This window comes from Pinus tabuliformis, chromosome 5_1 (genome assembly GCF_031772625.1).
Source record: "Pinus tabuliformis cultivar Carrire ecotype Pingquan chromosome 5_1, CPIR1, whole genome shotgun sequence".
In the NCBI taxonomy this organism is placed as follows: Eukaryota; Viridiplantae; Streptophyta; class Pinopsida; order Pinales; family Pinaceae; genus Pinus; species Pinus tabuliformis.
Window position 1 is genome coordinate 109330089 of NC_142305.1, and position 25909 is coordinate 109355997.

General features: G+C 41.0%; 1 protein-coding gene across 1 annotated transcript in view; it reads left to right on the forward strand.

The window, feature by feature from the left end:
• The window catches only part of LOC149163658 (dihydropyrimidinase-like), a 317030-nt gene that overhangs the window by 81208 nt on the left and 209913 nt on the right, over window positions 1–25909 (forward strand). The window contains exons 6-8 of the mRNA XM_089431796.1: window positions 10690–10810; window positions 11263–11350; window positions 11435–11513. Of these exons, the coding sequence (XP_089287922.1) occupies window positions 10690–10810; window positions 11263–11350; window positions 11435–11513 (288 nt within the window). The remainder of the gene's footprint in view (window positions 1–10689; window positions 10811–11262; window positions 11351–11434; window positions 11514–25909) is intronic.

Consider the following 25909-nt stretch of genomic DNA (forward strand, 5'->3'; position numbering starts at 1 on the left):
TATTTTTATTTTTATTTTTTTATTTTTTTTTAGTTTTTTATTTTTTATTTTTTATTTTTTAATTCATTTTTAAATGGATCCTTGAACTTAGCTTTTGGGAAAATTACCTAGGACCTAGGACTTAGGACTTATGAGGGGATCAAAACATTTCTTATCCCTCAAGGCACTTTACATCATGACTTTTACAACTTACATCCCAAGGGGGGGGAAACCCATTTGACATAGACCCTCATAAACCACCCAGTTTTGCGACACAACTATAATCTAGCAGATTAACACACTAGGATTCTCCTAAGATTCTAATGACAAAATCCATCCTGGCTTTGGGGTTAGGTTGAAGGAAAACTCTGCCGATCATGGATCGGTGAGACGAAAAACCTTCCGGGACGTAGATTATCACTTAGAAAATTAGGTCCACCTAGGCAATTTACAGACATGACTCATATCTGCTAAGATTATTTACAATTTATACATGTAGACTGGGTTTACAACATAAATTGATCAAGCTGTCGATGACTGTAGAATGGCACGGATATGTCGATCAAGCGCTACCCTTTTTGCAAAGAAAAAGGGGGTGTACTGCTATGGGCAGTTGACCAGTAGTGGTCAACATCTGGCTCTACTTGGGGACACGTTGCTGCACTGTAAGAATGTGAGAATCCAGAATCTGCATCCACGCAACACACAACAGAAATAAGTAGCGTCCATTCAAAAAATCATCATATAACATTTAAGCACATAAAAGATAGAAGCTCTTTAACTATGAAAAGTAAATCTAATCTAAAACAGAAATGAAATGCTGAAATGACAAGGAGTAGGGATAGAAATACAATACAAAGGATGCCCTATGGCATCAGATATCATCTCTGAAGAACAGCTTGAGCATTTGGCCATTCGCTGGTAGATCAAGTGGTTCGCCATCTAGTCTGCTCAAGTGGAATGAGTTTGGTCTAGCTATATCTCGAATGATGTAAGGTCCCAGCCACAAACTGTCAAACTTCTTATGTTTTCCTGGTTTCTCATTCTTGCGGTCCCAAAGCAATACCATATCTCCCACCTGCAAAGATCTAGATCGAGAAAATTTATCAAAGCTTTTCTTAATGTTAGATTGATTTTTACATATGGCATCAAAAGCTGTCCTACGAGCTTCATCTAACTCCACAATCTGATCTATTCTATTCTGAACAACATCTTTATTAGTAGAAAAATTCTGGAGGAGCTGATAAGCTGGCAATTTGAGGTGCACAGGTAAAGTTACATCCAAGCCATAAACTAATTCAAAGGGAGATTTACCAGTAACTTTCTTCCTAGTGATTCTATCTGCCCATAAAGCATACTTGATTTTGCTGTCCCATGATCTTTTATTATCTCCTACTATCTTCTTGATAATGGTTATGAGATTCTTGTTACTTGATTAAGCCAGACCATTACCCTGAGGATAGTAATTTGACGAATGAGATAAGACAATGCCATACTTAAAACAAAAAGATGAAAACTCTAATGAACTAAAAGCTTTGGCATTGTCAGTAGTGATCTTAGCGGGGACACCAAATCTAGTAATGATGTTATTTTCAATGAAATCCATAATAACCTTTTCAGTGGCATTCTTAGCAGGAATGGCTTCAACCCATTTAGTAAAATAATCCGTAGCAGTCAAAATCCATGAGTAGCCATTGCTAGAATTTTCATGGAACTTCCCTATGAAGTCCAGACCCCAATGCTGAAAAGGTGCCTCTACAATGACAGGTTGTAGAGGCAGGGCAGCAAGCTTCTGTTTCCCAGTGAATAGTTGACAGGCTCTAACAAACTTGTGCACATCAGAAAAGATTGAAGGCCAATAATAGCCAGCTCTCAGGATTTTGTGGGCGGTAGTTCTAGCAGCATAATGACCACCACAAAATCCTGAATGAAACTCAGAGATTAATTTCTTGGACTCAATGTCGTCAACACACCTAAGCACTATGCCCTCAGGATTTCTCCATCCAAGGCCATCCTTCATAAGGCAATACTTAGTGGCTTTTAGTCTAAGAGCCCTTCTCTTATGAGCGACTAAATGGTTAGGACATGCAAGATTCATCAAGTAATAAACTATGTCCTTGTACCACTCATGCTCTCCTAATCTTTGCAACTCCGGCGAAGATAGATCGCTAAGACAGAACAAACCAAGAGTCTTTTCATTACCTTCAGTTAACATCTGAGCTAAACCTTGGCCTTTGACCAAATTGGTGGGTCTGATCTCTAAATCATATTCCTGTATTTTAGTAACCCACCTAGCACGAGTCCCTAAGCAATCAGTTTGAGTTAATATATCCTTGACAGCAGAATGTGGGACGAAAGCAATGATTTTAGAATAACCCACATAAGTTTTAAAGTGCTTAAGAGACTTGACTAGGGCATAAGCCTGCTTTTCCATGGTATTGTACTTCAATTCGGAATTTTGAAGTGCTCTACTCATGAAAGCAATAGACTGCTCATGACCATCTTTATTCTTTTGAAGTAGGACACCAGCAATGGTATCTTCGGAAGCGAAAGAAAAAATCATGAAATCCTTGGAATAATCGGGACTAACTAAGACAGGAGCTCTTGCGATAGCACATTTGATTTCTTGGAAATCCTTTTTGCCATCTTCTTGCCAAACAAATTTCGCATCTTTCTTTAGAAGATTTTGAATAGGCTTAGCTATTTCTGCGTAATTTGGAATAAACCTTCTAATAAAATTTATCTTTCCGAGGAAAGACTGAAGGGATTTAAGATTATGAGGGAGAGGAATCTTTTGGATTGCTTCAATCCTTTCAGGATCAATTTTGATTCCTTCCTTAGAAATGATATGGCCGAGTAATTTCCCTTCCGTTACTCCAAAAACAGACTTAGCTGGATTCAAAGAAATCCCGTATTCTCTACATCTATCGAAAACCTGCCTAAGGTGATTTACATGATTGGTACCATCTTTAGAGAAAACAGTAAGATCATCTTGGTAAATTTCAATAAATTTCCCGATTAACCCTTTGAATGCATAATCCATAGCCCTTTGGAATGTAGCCCCAGCGTTTGTTAATCCAAAAGGCATTCTGATGTATTCAAAGGTACCCCATGATGTGGTGAAAGTGGTTTTATGACGATCTTCCTTCTTAACCCATCCCTGATTGTACCCAGAAAAACCATCTAGCAGTGACATCATTCCAGAACCGGTTACTCTTTGCAATAAAGTCTCCATGTTTGGCAAAGGGTAATTGTCCTTCTTGCATGCTAGATTGAGGTTTCGAAAATCGACACACAGCCTTATCGTACCATTCTTTTTCCTAACAATCACCAAATTTGAACACCATGTCGAATGCCTTGTCTGAGCGATAATCCCTGCTGCAAGCATTTTCGCAAGTTCTTTATGAACCAAGGGGGCTAATTTAGGATTAATTTGCCTAAGTTTCTGACGAAAGGGTTTAGCATCTTCATCCTTTAAGGGGATAGTATGTTCCATGACATCTTCCCTGTAGCCCTTTAATTCATCATAAGAAAAGGCTAAAATATCTCGATATTCGCGAAGTAAATCAATTAACATTTTTCTTTCCTCCACACTAGTACCTCTACCAATTTTAACGATCTTTGGGTTTTCAGAAGTACCAATGTTTATTTCGAGATATTCGCCTGGGTCCATCTTATTTTCTTCTCTCAGCTTCGTGGCATCATGCCGATCAAAATGTTGCTCTAAAGCAACCACGTTCCTAGGAGTAGGATTTATGATATGCTCATGATTTAAAGATCCATCCTCCTCAGAAACTATCCGGAAATCCTCAAACTCATCCAAACTATAAAGAAAACGAATGACTTGCTTTTCATTATTGAAGACCTGCCAATGCTCTGATTTATCTGGAACAGATGGTCTGAATATTACTTCCATTTTGATCTTGTCGTTAATTAGCTCATCAGATAACTGGAAAGTAGTAGCAGCTACGGCAAGTTCATCTGCCAAACTATTCTGCTCTCTTGGAATTGCTTCGAGGTCAAGGGCATCAAAATGCTCCATAGTATCCCACACAACATTTCTATAGTTTCTTAATCTTTGATTTCTGCATGTGAATTTATTTTTAAGCTGCATGATAACTAAATCAGAATCCCCTTTAATGCTAAGCAATTTAACCTTCAAGGACTTGGCCAACTCAAGCCCCAACAATATAGCCTCATATTCAGCGACATTGTTGGTTGCTTCAAATTCTAATCGATAGGCAAACTTGAAAATGTGACCAAGGGGAGATTTAAGCACTATCCCAGCACCTTTACCAGCCCTAGATGATGCACCATCGAAGTACATATACCAAACTTTATCCTTGAGACCCCTAATCTTATCATCGGGAGGAATTATAAAATTAGACATGATGGCATAGTTCCCAATGTCAGATTGCTCTTTGATTATTTCGTTGTGAGGTCTCTTAGGATCTTCAACATGAAATTTTCTTTCGGGCTCTCTATTTAGTCTTACAAAACCATCACCCCTAGGAGAAGGAATCATGGCATATGACCAATTCATTTGAATACTTCCTCCTAGATCAGAGGCCCACTTCCTAGATAACAGCATACCCCAGGCATCAGGCACATCCACAACAACAATATCCATGACAACCATGATGTCTGGGTAAACTGAAAGGTGAACTTGCAAATCTTTGATTAAACCATGCACTTCGATTTTCTTAGAATCCATGGCGCATATGTTATAATAGGGTCTAGAAACTCTTAAGTTAAGCTGTTCCATGACCCTTTTAGTCATTACACAAGCGGATGCACCAGAATCCAACATGCAATTATTCAATTTATACCCATTAACTAATAAGGTGATAAAGAAAGGCTGGTGATCTTTGTTATCAGCATCTAAGCTTTGCAGATATATGGGAGCATCATGATTGTCAACTTCTCGAGTCTTCTGTTGAGAAGTATTGACTTGAGGACCTTGAATCGCTTTTAGTAACTTGTCTCTTTGGGAAGGGATTTTAGCAATCTCAGAGACAGGAACCCAAATTTTTGCATTGTTATACCAACTTCCCAAATCGACATCTATTCCAGAGTTTACACCAGGGTTAAAAGTTCGAAGGGGAATTTGGTTCCCGCTTTGATCTTTATCCCTTCTCTGAAAGGTCAAACCCTTATCTCTAGCAATTTCCAAGATTTGCTCGGGAGAGGGCTTTTCACCATATAACCTAGCCAAAATATCATCTTCATTTTCAAGGTTATTTATACTAAACGCTGATGAAGGATTCTCAACATCACGACTCTTTTCCTTGACCTCTATCCAATCATCCATAGACAAAGGAAACTTGCTGCCTACTACATTTATTTGATTACCTGTTCCAAACATTCCATTATCGAAAATTCTTCTAACGATGGGACAAGTGGCCTCTTCATGAAGAGCATCACAAACCCGACAGTAAGGAGGAGCATTATCAATCAAATTAGTTAACGGATTAGGAGGTCTCTGATCACTAGATTGACCTTTCCTTTGCCAATTATTATTTCTATTATTATTATTTCGAGGTTGAAAATTCTGCGTTTGCGATCTTTCCATTTGGATCAACCTATTCTGCAAAGTGGTTATCTCCTTATTATGATTAATTTCCATAGTTTCAATTTTTTGAAGCAATTTGAGAACAAGCTCACTTTCAGGTTCTTGAACTACTTTTCCTTTAGGTTCCTTTAGTTTTGTAGCAGCCCTATTGAAACCTGGGATCTCAGACTTCCCAGATGCGGTCTTGTCCTTTTCAAGCTCTATAGCTAAGGCTTGGCAATCTCTATAATCATTAAGTTTAGCACGCCTTAATTCATAAGATGGCTCAGGACTAAAGGCATCAATGTAAAAGTCTTGGAGAGTTTTATCTGTAGGTTTATAGTCTTGAGGTAATTCTCTAACAATACCATTAAACCTTTTATTAAATTTTTCAACAGTTTCATCATCTCTCTTTTTTATTAGGCTAAGAGCTTTTACGAGGTGTCTTCCTTCTCTCTTATCTCCATATTTTTCTTTAAATGCATTAATGATCGACTGTAAGGAGTTAAATGAATTCTGAGGTTTTTCTGCAAACCAATCATAAGCATCGCCCCCTAGAGTTAAGATGAAAAGAGTCATTCTGACATCTTCATGATCAAAATCAGCAGATCTTGCGTACTTAGCCATCCATATGCTAAAATCTCGCAAATGAGAGTTAGCACTAATTGCATTATTTCCTTGAAAGTTAGGCAATTTATCGATCCCAATAGATGGAATATCGTTGGGATATCCTGGAATGTTAGAAAAATCATAAGGGGCATACATATCCATGATACTGTGCCTAACTTGACCTTTAAAAAGCAAATGAATATCAGAGAGGGCTTCTTGTCCAAGGTTTACAAGAAGTGTACGAGAAGCGAGTTTGTGTAATCGTACCCTGAGGACCTTTTCAGGATCAGGAGTAGGATTGCACAGACTGCTTGGATGTCTTCTAGTATACACTCTTGAAGATAATATATGAAGTGGAGTCACCACCTGAACAAGAAGTAAAACACGAAAAAGCTTGAGATGAAAGAACCAAGGACAGAAAAACTCTATCCCCGGCAACGGCACCAAAAAATGTTGTCGCACAGATTGACACGACAACGCTCAGACCGGGGGCTGTCACTCTGATCCCCGATCTCTCCGTTTAAGCCTGTCTCCCGCGGCTAAGGGGGGTAGACCCTGTAGAGAAATGGACAACCAACTGCGAAACAGTTGGGTTGGGAGACACGAAGCACTTAGCTGATTTTATTAATTTCATGGAGCAGTGCCTTATGGGTTTGATGTTTAAACGATTGCTTACTAGATATTGCAGATATGTAAACCATGTACGACAATCATTTATCATCCAATAACTTGAACAATGCAAGATATTCAGTAAAATCACAAAGTTTTTATAATGATTAAAGCTCAATAACGATATCCAGTAATTAAAAAATTTCGAAAAGATAAATGCTTTAAACAACCACGCAATTATGAATCATTAACCAGATATCATATTCATGCAGCTAAATCTTCAAGATGATCATTCATGTGCAGACTCGCATAAAATGATAAATATCGAAAATTTGAATCTCAGCAGGAGAAAATAGAACGTGATAAGTTCCCGAGACAAAAAACTGAATCTGGCAAAAATTTTCCACAATATATATATATATATATATATATATATATATATATATTTTTTTTTTTATCTTTTAAATAAAATGAAACTTTAAATCTAAAAATGAATTAAACCAAAAAAAAAAAAAAATCTTTTTTTTTTTAAATTTTCTATTTTATTTTTTTTTTATGATTTTTAATTAATAAAATCTAACTATTTAGCCAAATTAATAAAATCAAACTAAACTAAATCAAAGATTAAATTTCTAAACCTAAACAAAACTTTTTAAAATCCTAAATTAAAGTCTATTCTAATATCAAAACCTAAAACATACATACATAATCTAAGCCAAAGAACATAAGAAAAAGGAAATTTAATACATATGAAAATCTAAATAAATCTAAAGCCTATCGAATTCCTTTTTAAAATTTTTATAAAGTCAAAACAAACAACAGAAAAGGCCCTACGCTAATTCTAACAATATAAAAAAAAATCGAAACCTGAAACGTCATCTCACCATACGAATATTACCGCAACGTGATTCCTGTTTAGCCGATTTACAGGTGTGCAGGTCAGCGGCGTTGGAGCAGATCGAAGGGTTCAACAATGAAAAATGCAGGTAAAGAATGCATATTGTGGTTTTGATGATGCAGGGTTTCGTGACAGCGTGGGTGGACGCAGGCGGAGAATGCTGCGTGAAGAGACTCGAACTGCCAGAAGGAGGAATGATGCATTTACCACACAATAATAATTTGGAGTCGGAAATTTGTTTGCTGCTGCACCTGCAGACGGCGGAAGACGCAGGAAGAAAGGAAAAATCGAAGCTGGAAACCCACACACGACTGAGCCACGCAGATTTTCCTGGAAAATTTTTGCAAGCTTACGGAAGTTCTGACAGTGGCAGCCTCACATAAATTTGCAGGTGATTCAACGGATAGAGGGCAGCAGAGTGCTGGCTGCGTGGTTGAGCAGGTAGTCAGTGCATTTGCAGGTTCCTTTGATGGCGAATGTAGCCCCCAGAAAGGATGTAAAACCACGATAATTTCTGCATTGATCAGATCTGTGATTTTGATGGCAGGGTTTTTTTTCGATGGTAGAAGGAGGGGTTTGTAATGTATGAATGCAGGGATGATGAAGAGATGATGGGGTTTGACAGAACTGAGACCAGGCTGAGTTAAATTTTGATGGGAGCACAATAAAATTTTCTTCTTGTAAATAATGGAACCCCAGCTTTGAAGAACAAATGATATCTGAAACCTCTGGACAGCAGAATAGTAAACCCTGCAAAACTCAAATTTCCTTCAGAATTTTATCTTCAGATCTGCAGGTGGAAAGCCAAAAATCCGGAAAGATATATGCAAAGATTAAAAGTAAAACCCTAAAAAACTGGTTCAAAATTACAAAATTTACAGCTCTAGAACAGCCAGATCTGTCAGTTATCATCAATAGTATTTCAGAACTTCAGATTTACAGTGAAAATACTTAGGAAATCTCTCATGCAAATCAGAAAAATAAACTAAATGATTAACCCAGGATAAAAACTAGTTGGGCTCTGCAAAGAAATGCTTGCGGGAGTTGGCTGGTTCAGCCTAGAACTTCCCCAAACACCCACTGGTCTTCTTCAATAAGGGTTTCCTGCACAGCTTGAATCAACCATCAGTAAAGAGAGAAAAAATAATACTAGATCTCAAAAAGCAATGTAGATACCTGCCATTACTCCAGAAACCCTAATACCATTCAAACCCTAGCAAGTGAACAAGATACCTGTGCTCACAATACTCTATAATAAGCTGTTATTAATGGCTGAAAAATAAAATATGCAGAAAATAAAATAGCTCACAGCACTTCTAGAGAGTAACACCAGCAAGATTTAAACCCTAAAGTTTTTCTTTATTAGCACCAGAAAAGTTTACAAGAGAGCTTCTTCAGCACAAGACTCCAAGATCGAATAATCTCAAATGACCCCTAGCACCCTATTTAAAGGAAAAGATCCCAACAGCTAGTTCAAGTGATTCATGTCAAAATGATCTCGACCGTCGATGAGGATCAAGATATCTCTTGATCTCATCTGTCGAAATTTTAAATGTATTAAAAAATTGAAATTCTGTATTTATTTACTCAAAATACTATTATTTTATTATTTTTAGGTTTTTTTTACTTTATTATATTTTTTTATTAATTTATTATTATTATTATTATTTTTTAATTTATTTTTAAATGGATCCTTGAACTTAGCTTTTGGGAAAATTACCTAGGACCTAGGACTTAGGACTTATGAGGGGATCAAAACATTTCTTATCCCTCAAGACACTTTACATCATGACTTTTACAACTTTACATCCCAAGGGGGGGAAAACCCATTTGACATAGACCCTCATAAACCACCCAGTTCTGCGACACAACTATAATCTAGCAGATTAACACACTAGGATTCTCCTAAGATTCTAATGACAAAATCCATCCCGGCTTTGGGGTTAGGTTGAAGGAAAACTCTGCCGATCATGGATCGGTGAGACGAAAAACCTTCCGGGACGTAGATTATCACTTAGAAAATTAGGTCCACCTAGGCAATTTACAGACATGACTCATATCTGCTAAGATTATTTACAATTTATACATGCAGACTGGGTTTACAACATAAATTGATCAAGCTGTCGATGACTGTAGAATGGCACGGATATGTCGATCAAGCGCTACCCTTTTTGCAAAGAAAAAGGGGGTGTACTGCTGTGGGCAGTTGACCGGTAGTGGTCAACACTGCCACTTTGGCATCTTGATGTTTTGTGAGTTTCCATCCTACTTTTCTTTTGGAAAGTGCTTGATCTATTACATTATGAATCAAGATACAATGTACATTGTGATTATTATATTTAGGGACCAAAACAGATATACTAGCCTTCCATCCTACGTCTGGCATGTGGTATTTAAATATTAAAGTCTAAAGAGCATTGGCCCTATTTGTCAATCTAATTTTAAAGTTAACCTTTTAAACTAAGCTGTGAATCTAATAATAAAATTAGCATGAACTCTGCTATGTAAAAGCACTGAATTATAAAATAGCAATGTTCGATTGGAGAAGCCAATGTGTTTGAAAGAACTCCTTACACAGCTATTTTCAAGAACATGATTCACTGAAAGAGCCTTCAAAATCTTTCAGGGGTGTAAGTAACCATTCATATGTTGTGAGTTTCTGTTTATGATTCTCTTTCGTTTTCATAACTTAAAATCTACGAAGAAAGTCAAATGTCTGGGGATTAATGAATATTGTTAAACTCATCTCCCACGCAAACACTCATTAGTATTTGAATAGAGCATAGTATGCATTTTACCTTTAGGAAAAAATGAACTTTGTACTAAATTTATTTTCGCTGTAGCTTAGTAGTTGGAATTTAGCTTTGATAACTGTTAAAAGTTTAAAACTCTTATTTCATATTTGTGATTTATTACATTTCTTCTTATACTTTCCAATATTGCAGATGGATGTAAAAATAAATATGTTATTTTTCAATAGGAGTGATGATTCTTGACATCTGGATACTTATAAAGACAATCTGTTTTTATTGTTCATGTAAAGCTAGAAGGCGAGGCCACTGCTAGAGCCATCCGGTTAGCACAGTTTGTCAACACACCCCTTTATGTTGTCCATGTGATGAGCATCGATGCCCTTGATGAAATTGTCAGGGCTCGTCAATCTGGTATGTTTCAAATCCGAAGGTAATTTCTTTCACACTGGTATAATCAGTATATTATGTACATGTTAACTAGAGTTATTTGATCTGAAAAAGTTATAAATGTTTTATTCAAAGAAATACATATTTCCATTGCAATAGTGGCTTCTTGCACCATAAAAACTTGGAATTATTTCTCTCTTTTTTAGTGTCGATTTCTAGACATAATGATATTATAAATTGTTGAAATGGACTGCCTGTGTTTTACAGTTTGTTTTAGCAACGCTTCTGTTTTACGTTAGTTTATTCTTATTTGGATTAGATGTTCTAGCTTAGGGAAATGCTATAGGAACAGCCCCCATTGTTTGTACTGTATCTACTAATATATCTTTCAGTACGGTAGAATGCTTTGTATCATTAATAAAATTTCAATCTCCTTGAAAACAAATGAAAGCTGAATTGAAAATATTGAGCTTCAGGTCTAAGGGTAATAGGAGAGCCGATAGTTGCCAGCTTAGTCCTTGATGGTTCTAAGCTTTGGGATCCTGACTTCAGGATTGCTTCCAAGTAAGTGCAACTTTATTACTACAACAGTTTGTTCTGTTTGTTTTCTATTCTTCACTATTTTCTTTAATAATTTTATATTTTCAGGTATGTGATGAGTCCACCAATAAGGGAATCTGGACACAACAAAGCCCTTCAGGCTGCTATTTCAACAGGACTTCTACAGGTTAGTTTCCTCTCCTCACCTATATTTTTCTTTCATTTGTATAAGTAATGTTGCTTGAGATATAAGCTGTTCCATTCCATAGGCTAGTTTGGCCTTGTGGACGTTTTTAATAAAATTCTATTTTCTCTCTCTATGTCAAATCATATCAAAAGGGATGTTATTGACTTTTCCCTACTATGCCTGGGTGACATAGATCAACTCAAACTCGGAGGTGCATAATAACTCGGCACTTCTAATTCAGAATTTTGCAATTCAAGTTAGAAGAGATCAAATTCAAGTCACTATTCCAGAAATTCAAAGATTGCCATTTGACTTACCACTAGCAATGCCTCTAGAAAGAGATCTGAAAACCCAAATCAAATGGGAACCAAACAACCAACCCACTTTCAAAACACCTTACACATCGGAAAAGAAGCAGAAAAATAAGAAAATAGCTCTTAGAGAAAGGCTTCATAAAACCATCCAAATCTCCAATCCTTTTTTCGATGCTTGTCCATTCGGTCAAATTTAGTGCAGTTTGATTCTCGGTGTTATACCTTCCTATCAGTTGTGGTGTAAATGCATCATCACAATCTTTCTGTGATGCAATTCACAATTAAATATTCCCTGCGGCAGGGCAGTAGGATATATATACAAAGTCATGACAGTCTTTTTCTGATTCAATGATATGCTGATGAGCTGGATTTAATTTATTGTTTCTGGAAGGGTGCAATTTTTTTACCCTACTGTCAACAGACCAAATGGTGGTGACTAAGTGTCAGCATAGATTTTTGCTCCTTTGAAAATTTAAATTATTTGATGAATTTGGGATAAGAAATGTCAATGCAACATATAGGAAAAATTCGCCCTTAGTGTCACGTGCAAATTTTCCTATCCATTCGGGTAGTGCTTGCCAACCACAGGTGGGGTGTCCCTAGGCTTGCGTGTACCATTTCCATGTGAAAATTCCTAAACCGGAATCCCTATTGTAGCAATTGATGATATTTCTCCTACTTGTTAGATTTGCATGAACAAGTTATTTGCAGTGTCCTACGGCAAATATTGAAATACATACACTGCAGCCTTCACTTAATTAATTTATATGCAGAAACAAGAGACTATGCAAGAAAGAAAATACAACACAATAACATTGTTATTTTTGGACAAATGTCCTCGGAAAAACCCAATGTAGGAAAACTGGTGCAGCAGATCTGAGGGTTTTATTATTATGCAGTAGTAAATCTGAGTACAATTCTTGGATGCTCAACTAGCAATCCGATACAGAGAGAAACTGGACAAAACGAATGGTGAAGTGCTCTCACCCTGTCACTGGGAGAATCTGAGTCTGATCATGCTGAACTGGAGCCTCTGCGTACCCTCTGCGTAGCCTCTGCGCAGAATTGCGTCACTCCCACGTAGTTCCTGTGTCACCCCTGCTGGGTATCACGCTGCTCCTTCTCCAGACCCTTTGCTGGCTAGAAAATCTGAATCTCTGCCTCCCGATCTCACACCTCGGCTCCCGGCTACTGAAACTCGATTTCCTTAGCAGGAATTCAATCTCCCTCTAAGGCATGCGCTGCCACTGCATGAGCTCTGCGTGGGCTATGAAAATTTCTAATATGAAATTCTACTGCAGCAACTGAGTTATTTCACCTACTTATTCTTCATAATAAGTTATTTACAAAATCCCTTCAATAAATATTAAAATAAATTCTATTGCATTTATCACATAATTACATAGAGAAAATACATACACAAGAACCAATCACATCAACAAAGTTGTTTTTGAACAATTGTCCCCGGAAAAACCCAATGAGGGAAAACCGGTGCAGTAGATGAGGGTTTTATTAATCTTCAGCAACAATCGCTTTTACAAGGAATGATTTTACGGAGAAACTGAAATAAAACGCCTAAGACTTTCCCTTGGAAAATTTCTGACACTTTGGGGGCCCTTCTCCCACTTCTGCGTCACCTTTGCTTCACTCTGCGTGCCTCAGCGTGGCTCTGAGTGGCTCTGCGTTCCTCTGCATCAGCCTGCGTGCGGGCTTCGTCTCTCCTCTGGACTGCGTCTCCCTCTGCGCTCTCTCAATGTCCCCGCGTCACCTCCTCCTCAGTCATTGACTGCTACTGATTCCCTCCTCTTCCTCCACCCTCCAACTCTCCCTCTGAAATCAATCTCCTTCTCTTGAGAATCGATTTTCCTTGAGATGCTGAGTATCTGCGGTGTGTCTCCAAATGATCCTCAAGTCTTCTCTTATACTTTTCCTGTTGATGAATCAATGACTGAGATTAAGTCTCTAATCAACGATTAAGATTAAAAAATAATTGATCCTCGTCTCTTAGAAGCTTCTCACCCTTATCTTTAGTAATATCCATTAATATTTTTATTTTCCTAAGTTTAGACTTAGGAACCCATTAAAAATATTAATTATTTTAATAACTCCTCATCCGGGTGGAATTTCTCAAAACGATTTTTGGGTCTTGGAGATCTCATGTGCCTTAGCCTCTCCTCCAAATTTCAAGGCTAAAGCACATCGATGCTACCCAAAATCAACACTCACTCTTAGCGAGGAATGTGCTCTAGCAATGCTTCACCATAGAAGCATCACACTGATCCTCCACATCGGTCCTCTGTGCTGATGCTTGGCATGTTGCCCCACATCCACTGCACTGTTGCTTCTTGTACTGCTGCCCATGACACTAACACTACCACCGCTACATCTGTACTGCAGCTCCCGACACTTATCCATTTCTACTACTGAAATGGATTTTTCACCATCCCCATCTTCTCCCTGAAATAAACAAACTTTGCTCTTCCTAGAGCCTTGGTGGGACGTCTGCCACCTGTTCTCCTATAAGAGTGCACCTCAACTGTACAACCCCTCGTTGGACACAGTCTCTGACAAAGTGACTCCTGATATCAATGTGCTTCGACTGATCATGAAATATTGGATTCTCGAAGAGCTTGATGCAACTCTAATTATCACACAAAATCCTGGTCGCTTCCATCCTTCTCCTGAATAGATTCACTAGCAATTGCCTAAGCCATATGGCTTCGCACGAAGTTGTGCTAGCTGCCATATACTCTGCTTCAGCTGAGCTCAGAGCCATGGATTTTTGTTTCCTACTACACCAGGAGGTCATTCCTGATCCAATGTTGAAACAGTACCCAGTTGTACTTTTTCGATCTACTAAACTTCTAGCCCAATCTGCGTTAGTGAACCCACTCAGCGTGATGTCATTGCCTTGGGTGTATAATAGTCCATGCTCAACTGTTCCATGATATACTTGAGTGTTGAAGTTTCTAAGTCTAACAGTTAGAAACCCTCCATGCACTTTACTGATTTATTCCTACCTACTTGTTCTGTTAATTAACAAGTTATTTACCATGTAAATACTGAAAATAAATACAAGTGCATGCTCAACACATTACAGATCATCAACTGAAGGAAATAGAAACAAGCACACAAATGACACCGTTATTTTTGGACTAATGTCCCCAGAAAAACCCAATGCGGGAAAACCGGTGCAGCTATCTGAGGGTTTTATTATTAAGTAGCTCTTTTTTGAGTACACTGGGTGCCAAACTGGCTAACCCGACAGAGACAAAAAAATTTGGCAGCAATACCTCTCTTCGGAAACAGGTATTCAGAAAGCCTGCTCCATGAAATCCCTCTACCGCACAATCTAAAGCTCAGCGTCAGCCCTGCTGGCCTCTGCGTCAGCCTGAAACCCTTTGCGTTAGCCTACTGAGGCTCTGCGCAGCCTCTTTGGCTCTCTGCATCACTCTTGTAGCCTCTACGTGGATGACGCAGGCCCTTCTGACTCTGCGCAGTCTCTGCTGCTTTTGCGTGGCTCCCTCTGGCTCTATGTTTGCCTCTCTCTGCTTCTGCGCTAGTCTCTCGACATTGTCCCTGCCTCTCTGCCTCGTACTCACTGCCCCTCGTTGCAACTGATCACTGATTCTATCTCTCTTAGCAAACCCCGCTCTAGAGAATAGAATGACTGATCACTCTGGTGTGTTCTCCAAGTGACCCTCAAGCCTCCTCTTATACTTTTTTTGTTGACAAATCAACAGCCGAGATTAAGTCCCTAATCGACGGCTAAGATTAGATTTGGCTTGATCCATGTCTTTTGGACCATTCTAACACAGTTTTATATTAATTCATATTAATATTTTAATTTCCCTAAGTTTAGACTTAGGGACTCCATTAAAAATATTAATTATTTTAATATCTCCCTAAATGTTTAGAATCTGCCCAAACCCTTTCTGGGTATTGGAGATCTCATGTTCCCTAACCTCTCCACCAAATTTCATGGCTAGAGCACATCCGATGCTACCCCAAATCAACACTCCCTCTTAGCGAGGACTATGCTCTAGTAATACTCCTCATTGAGTATCACCCTGATTATCTGGCATCGGTCCTTGTGCTGATGCTAGGCCTGCTGCCCATCATCCTCTGCACTGCTGCATCCTGTACTGCTACCCATAGCTCTGCCACTGCCATTGCTGCATTTGTATGACAGCTCCCTCTGCATCCGTGCTACTGCCCATGGCCCTGCCACTGCCACTGTTGCGTCTGCACTGCATCTCCTCTCATCATGCTGCATCGTGCTGCCCATAGCACTACCACTGTTAACTGCTGCACTGCAACTCAGTTACTGAGAAGTAACTGATCTCCCAACTCTGACCTCTCTGTCAGGCTAGAGTACTCCTGATGCTGAAGCTCCCTCTGCCGCTGACAAGTGCTCCCTCTCTGACCTCTGCGCTGCTGCAACAACTCCCTGCATCTCGCACCATTGCACACCTCTCTGTGCCATCCTGCACTAGTGCAACACTCCCATGCCTCTCGCACTGTTGCAGCCTGCTAGCCTTGCGCTGTCCTGGGAATTTTGCATTGTAGCTCTCTTTGCCGCTTCATCTGCATCCGTCTCTACCCACATCCGCCAGTCCTGCTACTCCTCTTCGGGGCTCCCGTAGCATGGTCTAATCCAAGAGGCTGGGTACCTCGAGGATCCTGCCCCTCATTGCCTGTAGTCCGTTTGACTACAGCTCGATGTCTCCCCACTTCCGCTCAAGTGGCGTGTGTGCACTCATGGCACAGTCATTGTCTGTCTCCACTTCCTTCTCTGCCCTTGCTGGCACTGCCTTGGTCTCGGAGGCCTCTCCCTTGTTCTTCTTCCTTGGACACTGGGTCGCATAATGACCCAACTCCCCACAGTGGAAGCATTTGATCTTGGAGAGGTCCTTCTTCTGTTTCTCTTGCTTTCCCTCAGATGCTAGGGCAACATCCTCCTCCTCCTCCTCCTTGACTCTGATCCCCTTGCCGCTGCTTCTCGTCTTGCTTAGCCTTCTGATCTCTTCTTGGCGAAGAGCCGCCCACATTTCCTCCCAATGTGGAAGGGTCGCTCTGCCCAATATACTTTGGACAAATACCTCCCAGTCTTCTGAGACTGTGTTCAGGGCTGTTCTCACCATCAATTCCTGATCCGGCGTGGCCCCTATGGAAGTCAGTTGATCCTGGATCTCATTCAGTCGACCGAGGAAGGTGTCGATCGGTTCTCCCTTCTTCATCTGGTATGACCGCAACTGATTTTCTAGTAACATCCTTCTCTGCACAGAAGTATGCTGGTACAATTTCTTTAGGGCCTCCCACATCTCATTTGTCGTTTCCTTCCCGGCAATGTGTGGTACTACATGGTCCTTGACCCAGTCAAGGATGATGCTGTTGGCCCTCGCCATTGCCTCCTCGTACTTGTCGTTATCAGCTGGGTCAAGTGGGATCGCTATCGTCCTCAAGGCGAAGTGCTTGACACGATCTCTGTAAAGTACGAATAAGATTTTGGCCTTCCAGACTGCGAAGTTTGAGGCTTCGTCTAGTCTGTCCTGGTCTCTTACCTCATGTAGTGACATGCTTCTCTTCTACTTCCCTCCTGGAAGTTTTCGATGTGACTCCCTCTGAGCCTTGATTTCCCTCCTGGAAACCCTTCGGCCGATGTCGAGATGACCCCTACTCTGATCGTCTGTGCAATTACACCATTGATCCGGATTTCTCGGCTAGAAACCCTCGGTAGCAACTCCCTCCTCCTTGGCCTTGCCCTGTTAGGTATTGTTCTGACTATAGTACCTCACCAACTCCACTCTGCAACTTACCCACAGCCTCCTAAACCCCAGCAACCTGAAGGTGAGAGCTCCTAGGCTCTGCGCAGTCCCGGCACTGGCAAACTAGCTCCCTCAGCCAACTGCGTCAGCCCTCCTGGCCTCTGCGTGGCTCTGCGTGAGCTTGTCTTTGCCTCCTTCAGCCTCTGCACAACCTCTTCTTGGCTCGAACTTGATGACGTAGGCATTGCGTCACCCCTTCCTTGCTGCTTTGCTGCTAGGAACAACTTCTGTCACTCGGGACAACTGTTTTCTGTTGCTGCTGCTCTGCGCTGTTAATGTCCTCAGTTCTCCTGTGATCTGGAACCACGTTCTGATGCCATGTTGAAGTATTTAAGTCTAACAATTAGAAACCCTCCATGCACTTTACTGATTTATTCCTACCTACTTGTTTTATTAATTAACAAGTTATTTACCATGTAAATACTGAAAATAAATACAAGTGCACGCTCAACACATTACAGATCATCAACTGAAGGAAATAGAAACAAGCACAAAATGACACCATTATTTTTGGACTAATGTCCCCCGAAAAACCCAATGCGGGAAAACTAGTGCAGCTATCTGAGGGTTTTATTATTAAGCAGCTCTTTTCTGAGTACACTGGATGCCAAACTAGCTAACCCCATAGAGATAAAAAAATCTGGCAGCAATACCTCTCTTCGGAAACAGCTATTTGGAAAGCCTGCTCCACGAAATTCCTCTACCGCACAATCTGAAGCTCAGCGTCAACCCTGCTGGCCTCTGTGTCAGCCTAAAACCCTTTGCATCAGCCTACTGAGGCTTTGCACAACCTCTCTGGCTCTCTGTGTCACTCCTGCAGCCTCTGCATGGATGACACAGGCCCTTATGACTCTGCGCAGTCTCTACTGCTTCTGCGTGGCTCCCTCTGGCTCTGCGTCTGCCTCTCTCTGCTTCTGCGCTGGTCTCTCGGCACTGTCCTTGCCTCTCTGCCTCATACTCACTGCCCCTCACTGCAACTGATCACTGATTCTATCTCTCTTAGCAAACCCCGCTCTAGAGAATAGAATGACTGATCACTTTGGTGTGTTCTCCAAGTGACCCTCAAGCCTCCTCTTATACTTTCCTCGTTGACAAATCAATGGCCGAGATTAAGTCCCTAATTGACGACTAAGATTAGATCTGGCTTGATCCATGTCTTTTGGACCATTCTAACACAATTTTATATTAATTCACATTAATATTTTAATTTCCCTAAGTTTAGACTTAGGGATTCCACTAAAAATATTAATTATTTTAATATCTCCCTAACTGTTTAGAATTTGCCCAAACTGTTTCTAGGTATTGGAGATCTCATGTGCCTTAATATCTCCACCAAATTTTGTGGCTAGAGCACATCCGATGCTACCCCAAATCAACACTGATAACATGTTTGGCTGTTGTTGAGTGCGCCCTCTTGGGTTCCACCATGCACTGACTGAGGGTGTTAACAGTGTAACAGATGTCTGGCCTGGTATTGACCAGAGACATCAGGGACCCTATAAGCTGCCTGTACAAGGTGGGATCAATGTCTTTATCTTCTGATGCATCAATCTTCTTCTAGTTGGTGATCATTGGAGTAGCCATAGGTCTACAGTCTTGCATTTTGAATCTCTTCAAGATCTCTGTAGCATATGTCCCTTGTCCAAGGAAGATATCTGCCCCAAATCCTTCACATCGAATTCTATGGCTAGGTTCTTCTTGCAGTCTTTGATGAGCTTGGATGATCCTGTTAGGAAAATCATCCACGTATAAAACTAGGATTAGAGGCTCATTCTCTACGACAAGATAGTAGAGATTAGGGCTTGCGTCACTCTTGACAAACCCCATCTTCTGCAGGTAGCCATCAATTCGACCGTACCATGCTCTAGGTGCTTGTTTAAGCCCATACAAGGCTTTCTTTAATCTACATACATGAGATTTCTTCTCATGAGTCTTAAAACCCTCTGGTTGTTCAATGTATACTTCCTCTTCTATTGCCCCGTTTAAGAATGTTGTCTTGACATCCATCTGGTGAATCTCCCACCTCATCTGCGCTGCAAGAGATATCACGGTTCTAATAGAAGTATACCTGGCTACTAGGGCACAGGTTTCTTTGTAGTCTATCCCTTCCTTTTGAGCATACCCCTTAGCCACAAACCTGGCTTTGAATTTCTTCACACTGTCATCTGCAGCATATTTGACTTTGTAGATCCATCTCGAACTTACCACTGACCTGTCCTGAGGCCTAGGTACCACTTCCCAGACATCATTGACCATTATAGAACTGTACTCCTCCACCATAACATCTACCCATACTTGATGTTGAACGACCTCTTGAAAACTAGAAGGTTCCCCAACCTGAGCTACTAAGGCCTGGTATCTATCTGGTTGTCTTCGCTCCCTTTTATCATCCCTGGGTGCACCAATGAAGTCCTCTGCATCTCATAGAATCTGTCAAAATTCCCGACTCGTTCTTCCACTGGTAGTGGGTACATACATCAGTTCTTCCTCTTCCTGAGATTCCTCCTGTTCTGAAGCTTTGCCTTTGGTACTAGTTTCTACTGGTCGAAGTGGTTGGACCAACGGATCGTCTTTTGATTGCTCCTCGGAAGGCATTTCTTGGGATTTCCTGAAAGCTCTGTCCTCCATGAACTTTACATCTCGCCGAACTACTACCTTCCTACTCCCTGGAAGATAGACTCTATATGCCTTAGCATTCTCGCTATATCCCACAAGATATCCTTTCTCAGTAGTTTGATCAAATCTCTTTCTCTTTTCTTCGGGTACACGGGAATATGCTAAACTCCAAAATATCCTGAAATGACTGACTTCAAGTGTCTTCCCGGTGAAGACCCTTTTCGGAGTGATTTTGCCCAATGCCCTGTGTGGAGTCCTGTTCTGGACATAAACTGTCATGCTGCATGCTTCTGCCCACAGGAATTTGGGCATATCCTGATCATACAGCATTGCCCTAACTGCTTCCACAATAGTCCTGTTTTTCCTTTCTGCTACTCCATTCTGCTCCGGATTGTAGGGAGTTGTCCACTCTCTTCTGATGCCTTCCTTAGCGCAAAAATCGGTGAAGTCGTTGTCAACATACTCTCCACCATTGTTTGAGCGCAACACTTTTATCTTCTTTCCTATCTGATTCTCCAATAGAGCCTTGAACTCTTTGAATTGACCAAAAACCTCATCCTTGGTTTTCAAAAAGTAGATCCAAGTCTTCCTGGAATGGTCATCAATGAAGGTGACGAAGTTTTCGGCACCACTAAGAGCTTTTGTGGACATCGGTCCGCAGATGTTAGAGTGTATCAATCTTATAACACTCTTAGATTTGTTGTTACTTATGGAAAACGCTGCTTTGGCATACTTGCCCAAAGCGCATCCTCTGCATACATCATCTCGTTTGGTACTTAGTTTTGGAACTCCTAATACTATTTACCTGAGAATTCTCAGAGCCCGATGGTGTAAGTGTCCTATCCTCTTGTGCCATAGGTCATTCAAATCTTTATCTCCATTGCTGCCTATCAGTGCCATTGGTGATTCTAGCTATAATCTATATAGTTTGTTACTTTTGATTCCAATCTGGGCCTTCCTTTTCCAACTCGGGTGTTTGACATATACTTTCTCCTTAATGAAGAAAACATCATAGCCCTTGTTTTGAAGTTGAGATACGGAGAGTAAGTTCATCACCAATCCCGGCACATGCAGCACATTGGGTGCTTGAAGCCGCTCTCCTTCTTTGGTTTGAAAGACTACAGTACCTCTTCCTACTGGGGTACACTTTGCCTTATTTCCCATGGTGATCGGAAAATTCATTCTTTCTTCTCGATAATCTAAAAAACATTCTCGAATTCCTATCATATGCCAGGAAGCTCCACTATCTATATACCAAACCTCAGAGGAGGCAGAGCTTGCTAGGCAAGCGACTTCTTCTTCCAATCTGGAAGCTAACATAGAATAATCGTGATCCATGTCCCTTGTGCCTTCTTCTGGAAATCTGCGTGAGTCCCTTTGAGTTGATGCCTCTGCATCATGCTCTTGACCCATAGTCGATTCTTCTCTCCTGTTGCCGGATCTCTGCTTTGATACCATGTGAAAATTTCTAATCTGAAATTCTACTACAGCAACTAATTTATTTCACCTACTTATTCTTCACAATAAGTTATTTACGAAATCCCTTCAACAAATATTAAAATAAATTCTACTACAGTTATCACATAATTACATAGAGAAAATACATACACAAGAACCAATCACATCAACACAGTTGTTTTTGGACAATTGTCCCTGGAAAAACCCAATGCGGGAAAACCAATGCAGCAGATGAGGGTTTTATTAATCTTCAACAACAATCACTTTTACAAGGAATGATTTTATAGAGAAACTGAAAGAAAACACCTGAGACTTTCCCCTGGAAACTTTCTGACACTTTGGAGACCCTTCTCCCACTTCTGCGTCACCTCTGCGTCACTCTGCGTGGCTTTGAGTGGCTCTACGTCCCTGTGTGTTAGCCTGCATGGGAGCTTCGTCTCTCCTCTGGACTATGTCTCCCTCTGCGCTGTCTCTCAATGTCCCTGTGTCACCTCCTCCTCAGTCACTGACTGTTGTTGATGCCCTCCTCTTCCTCCACCCTGCAACTCTCCCTCTGAAATCGATCTCCTTCTCTTGAGAATCGATTTTCCTTGAGATACTGAGTATTTGTCGGTGTGTTTCCAAATGATCCTCAAGTCTTCTCTTATACTTTTCTCGTTGACGAATCAACAACCGAGATTAAGTCTCTAATCAACGGCTAAGATTAAGATAGACTTGATCCTCGTCTCTTAGAAGCTTCTCACCCTTATATTTATTAATACCCATTAATATTTTTATTTTCCTAAGTTTAGACTAAGGAACCCATTAAAAATATTAATTATTTTAATAACTCCTCATCTGGGTGGAATTTCTCAAAACGATTTATGGGTCTTGGAGATCTCATGTGCCTTAGCCTCTCCTCCAAATTTCATAGCTAAAGAACATCTGATGCCACCCAAGATCAACATGGGCCAGCGTTTGCCTCTCTTTGGACATCATTCTACCATCTCTACCTTGTACTCTCTGCCCTAGGAATGCTTCCTTCTTCCAGATAATCATTGCCTCTCACTGCAAGAGATCTCTTTGATCACTCCTCTAGCAACTGTTGCACTATCCTCTCTGAGTAATTCGATCTTCTTGATCTCTCTCGGTGTGTTCTCCAAGTGCCCATCAAGCCTTCTCTTATAATCCTCTCGTTGATCAATCAACAGCCCAGATTAGATTCTTATCAATGGCTAGGATCATATTAACTTGATCTCCGCCTTCTTCTAGAAGTTACACCCATAGTTTAGATTAATACCCATTAATTATTTTAATTTCCTAACTTTAGATTTAGGGACCCATTAAAAATAATTAATTATTTTAATAAAACTGCCTCTGTGTGGAATTTCCCAAAACGATTTTTGGGTATTGGAGAAAGCATGTGTCTAAGCCTCCCTGCAAAATTTGAGACATAGAGCACATCCGATGCTACCAGAAATCAACACTCCCTCTTAGCGAGAAATGTGCTCTGGCAATGCTTCCCACTGAAGCATCATCCTGACTTCATAACATCGTACTCTACGCTACTGATGTCTGACATGCTGTCCACCAACTACTGCGTTGTTGCTGCGACTGTACTGGTGCTGACACTGCCACTATAAACATTGCATCTGTACTACAGCTCCCGCTCAATTGTTGCATATGTGCTGCTGCTAGCACTGCCACTACCAGTTGCCACTACACTGCAAACTGTTGCTGCTACTCCATCGGCAACGGAAAAGCATCCCAAATTACTGAACTAAATGTGTTCAATATGATACCGCGTGAATGTTGAAGCCTGACTATTGCTAGTCTCTGCGCTGACCCTCTGCATCTATTGCACTATTGCTAAATACTGCTCTGGGCCATTTGCACTACTGCCAGCTCTGCTCTACGTTGTTCAATCTCTGGCACTCCTAGCCACTGCAACTGTCTTTCCGACTCTCCTTGGCACCATCCGACACTAGTCCATCCTACTACTTCTGATCTGGGCTCCCATAGCAAGCAATTGATCGAAGACAGCCCACCTCCCTCCTGGAGGTATCTCAGTTGTCATGGCGAACACCTCTTCCTTGATCTTCGCGGGCACAGCCTTCGGATCGTGCTTCTCATCTTTGTCCTTCTTCCTGAGAGGACATTGAGTTGCGTAGTGACCCATCTCACCACACTTGAAGCACTTTATCTTCGAGACGTCCTTCTTATGTCTCCGTTGCTCTTGTTGTCCCTTCGATGCAAGGGCTACATTATCCTCCTCCTCCTTGGGCTTCGACCCATTACTGCTGCTTCCATCAAGCTTGCACTTGACCAAGTCTCTCCTCAACTCCTCTTGCTTAAGAGCTGCCCACTTCTCGTCCCAATTCGGCAAAGTTGCCTTGCCCAAGATACTTTTTACAAAGACTTGCTACTCATTCAAGACAAAATTGAGGGCCAGTCTAACCAACGTTGAGCCTTGAGGTGTGGACCCAGAGTAGATAGCTCATCATGGATCTCCTGAAGCTTCGTGAGGAATGGATCCACACGCTCCCGCTTCTGCATCTAAGAAGATCTCAATTTCTGCTCAAGGTACATCTTCTGCTGCTCGGAAGATCTCTGATACAGCGTAGACAACACATCCCACATCTCCTTAGAAATTCCTCTACTAGCAATGTGACAGACCACATGATCCTTCAATCCTTCGAGGATCATACGCTTTGCCTTCGCCATTTCGGCCTTGTATCCTTCAATGGATCTGCATCTGTAGGCACAACCACCACGCTATCGGCATATGTCTTGAGGGCATGCTCATCTAGAAGGAATGACATTCTAGCCTTCCAGATGACATAGTTGGATGCTCCATCCAACCTATCCTGATCCCTCAAGCCACTGGTTGCCATCTTTGCCACAAATAAAAAGTCGAATGACCACCTCTCTCCTCTGTGCTGCTGCTGGGCTATCATATGCACTCCCCGCTGGCGTTAGTAGAACTGCTGCCCCTTGCTGTTGCTCAGCTCGTGAGAATTTGAATTCCTTAGCTAGGAATTCTTTGAGGAAGAAATTCCCTCAACCGTGCTTCTCCTCTCTCCTCTGATGATTTTATGCTCAACAAACTACCTGCAGAAAAATCTGCGTCCCACCAGCTTCTCCTCACGCTGAGGCTTCAACGTTGCTCCTGTGAAAATTCCAAAACCGGACTCCCTACTGTAGCAACTGATGATATTTCTCCTACTTGTTAGATTTATATGAACAAGTTATTTGCAGTTTCCTACGACAAATATTGAAATACATACACTGCAATCTTCAGTTAATTAATTTATATGCGGAAACAAGAGACTGAGCTAGAAAGAAAAGTACAACACAATAACATCATTATTTTTGGACAAATGTCCCCGGAAAAACCTAATGTGGGAAAATCGGTGCAGCGGATTTGAGGGTTTTATTATTATGTAGTAGTAAATCTGAGTAAAATTCTTAGATACTCAACTAGCAATCCAATACAGAGAGAAACTAGACAAAACGAATGGTGAAGTGCTCTCACCCTGTCACTGGGAGAATTTGAGTCTGATCACGCTGAACTGGAGCCTCTACGCAGCACTGCATCACTCCCACGCAATTCCTACGTCACCCCTACTGGGTATCACGCTACTCCTTCTTCGGACCCTCTATTGGTTGGATCCGAATCTCTGCCTCTTGGTCTCACCCCCCAGCTTTTGGCTACTGAAACTCGATTTCCTCAACAGGAATTCGATCTCCCTCTAAGGCATGCATTGCCACTACGTCAGCTCTGCGTGGGCTAATGTTTGACTCTCTTTGGACGTCGTTCTTCCCTCTCTCTGCCTCGTACTCTTTGGCCTAGGAAACTTCCTTCTTCCGGATACTCACTGCCCCTCACTGCAAAAGCTTACTTTGAATCTCTCTCCGGCAGCTGCTCTGCTTTAGAAATTTGATCTTCTGAACTCACTCGGTGTGTTCTCCAAGTGCCCTTCAAGCTTCCTCTTATAATCCTCTCGTTGGTCAATCAACGACCCAAATTAGATCCTAGTCAATGGATAGGATCATATTGATTTGATCTCCGCCTTCTTCTAGAAGTTTCACCCATAGTTTATATTAATACCCTTTAATTATTTTAATTTCCTAAGTTTAGACTTAGGGTCCCATTAAAAATAATTAATTATTTTAATAAAACTATCTCCGGGTGGAATTT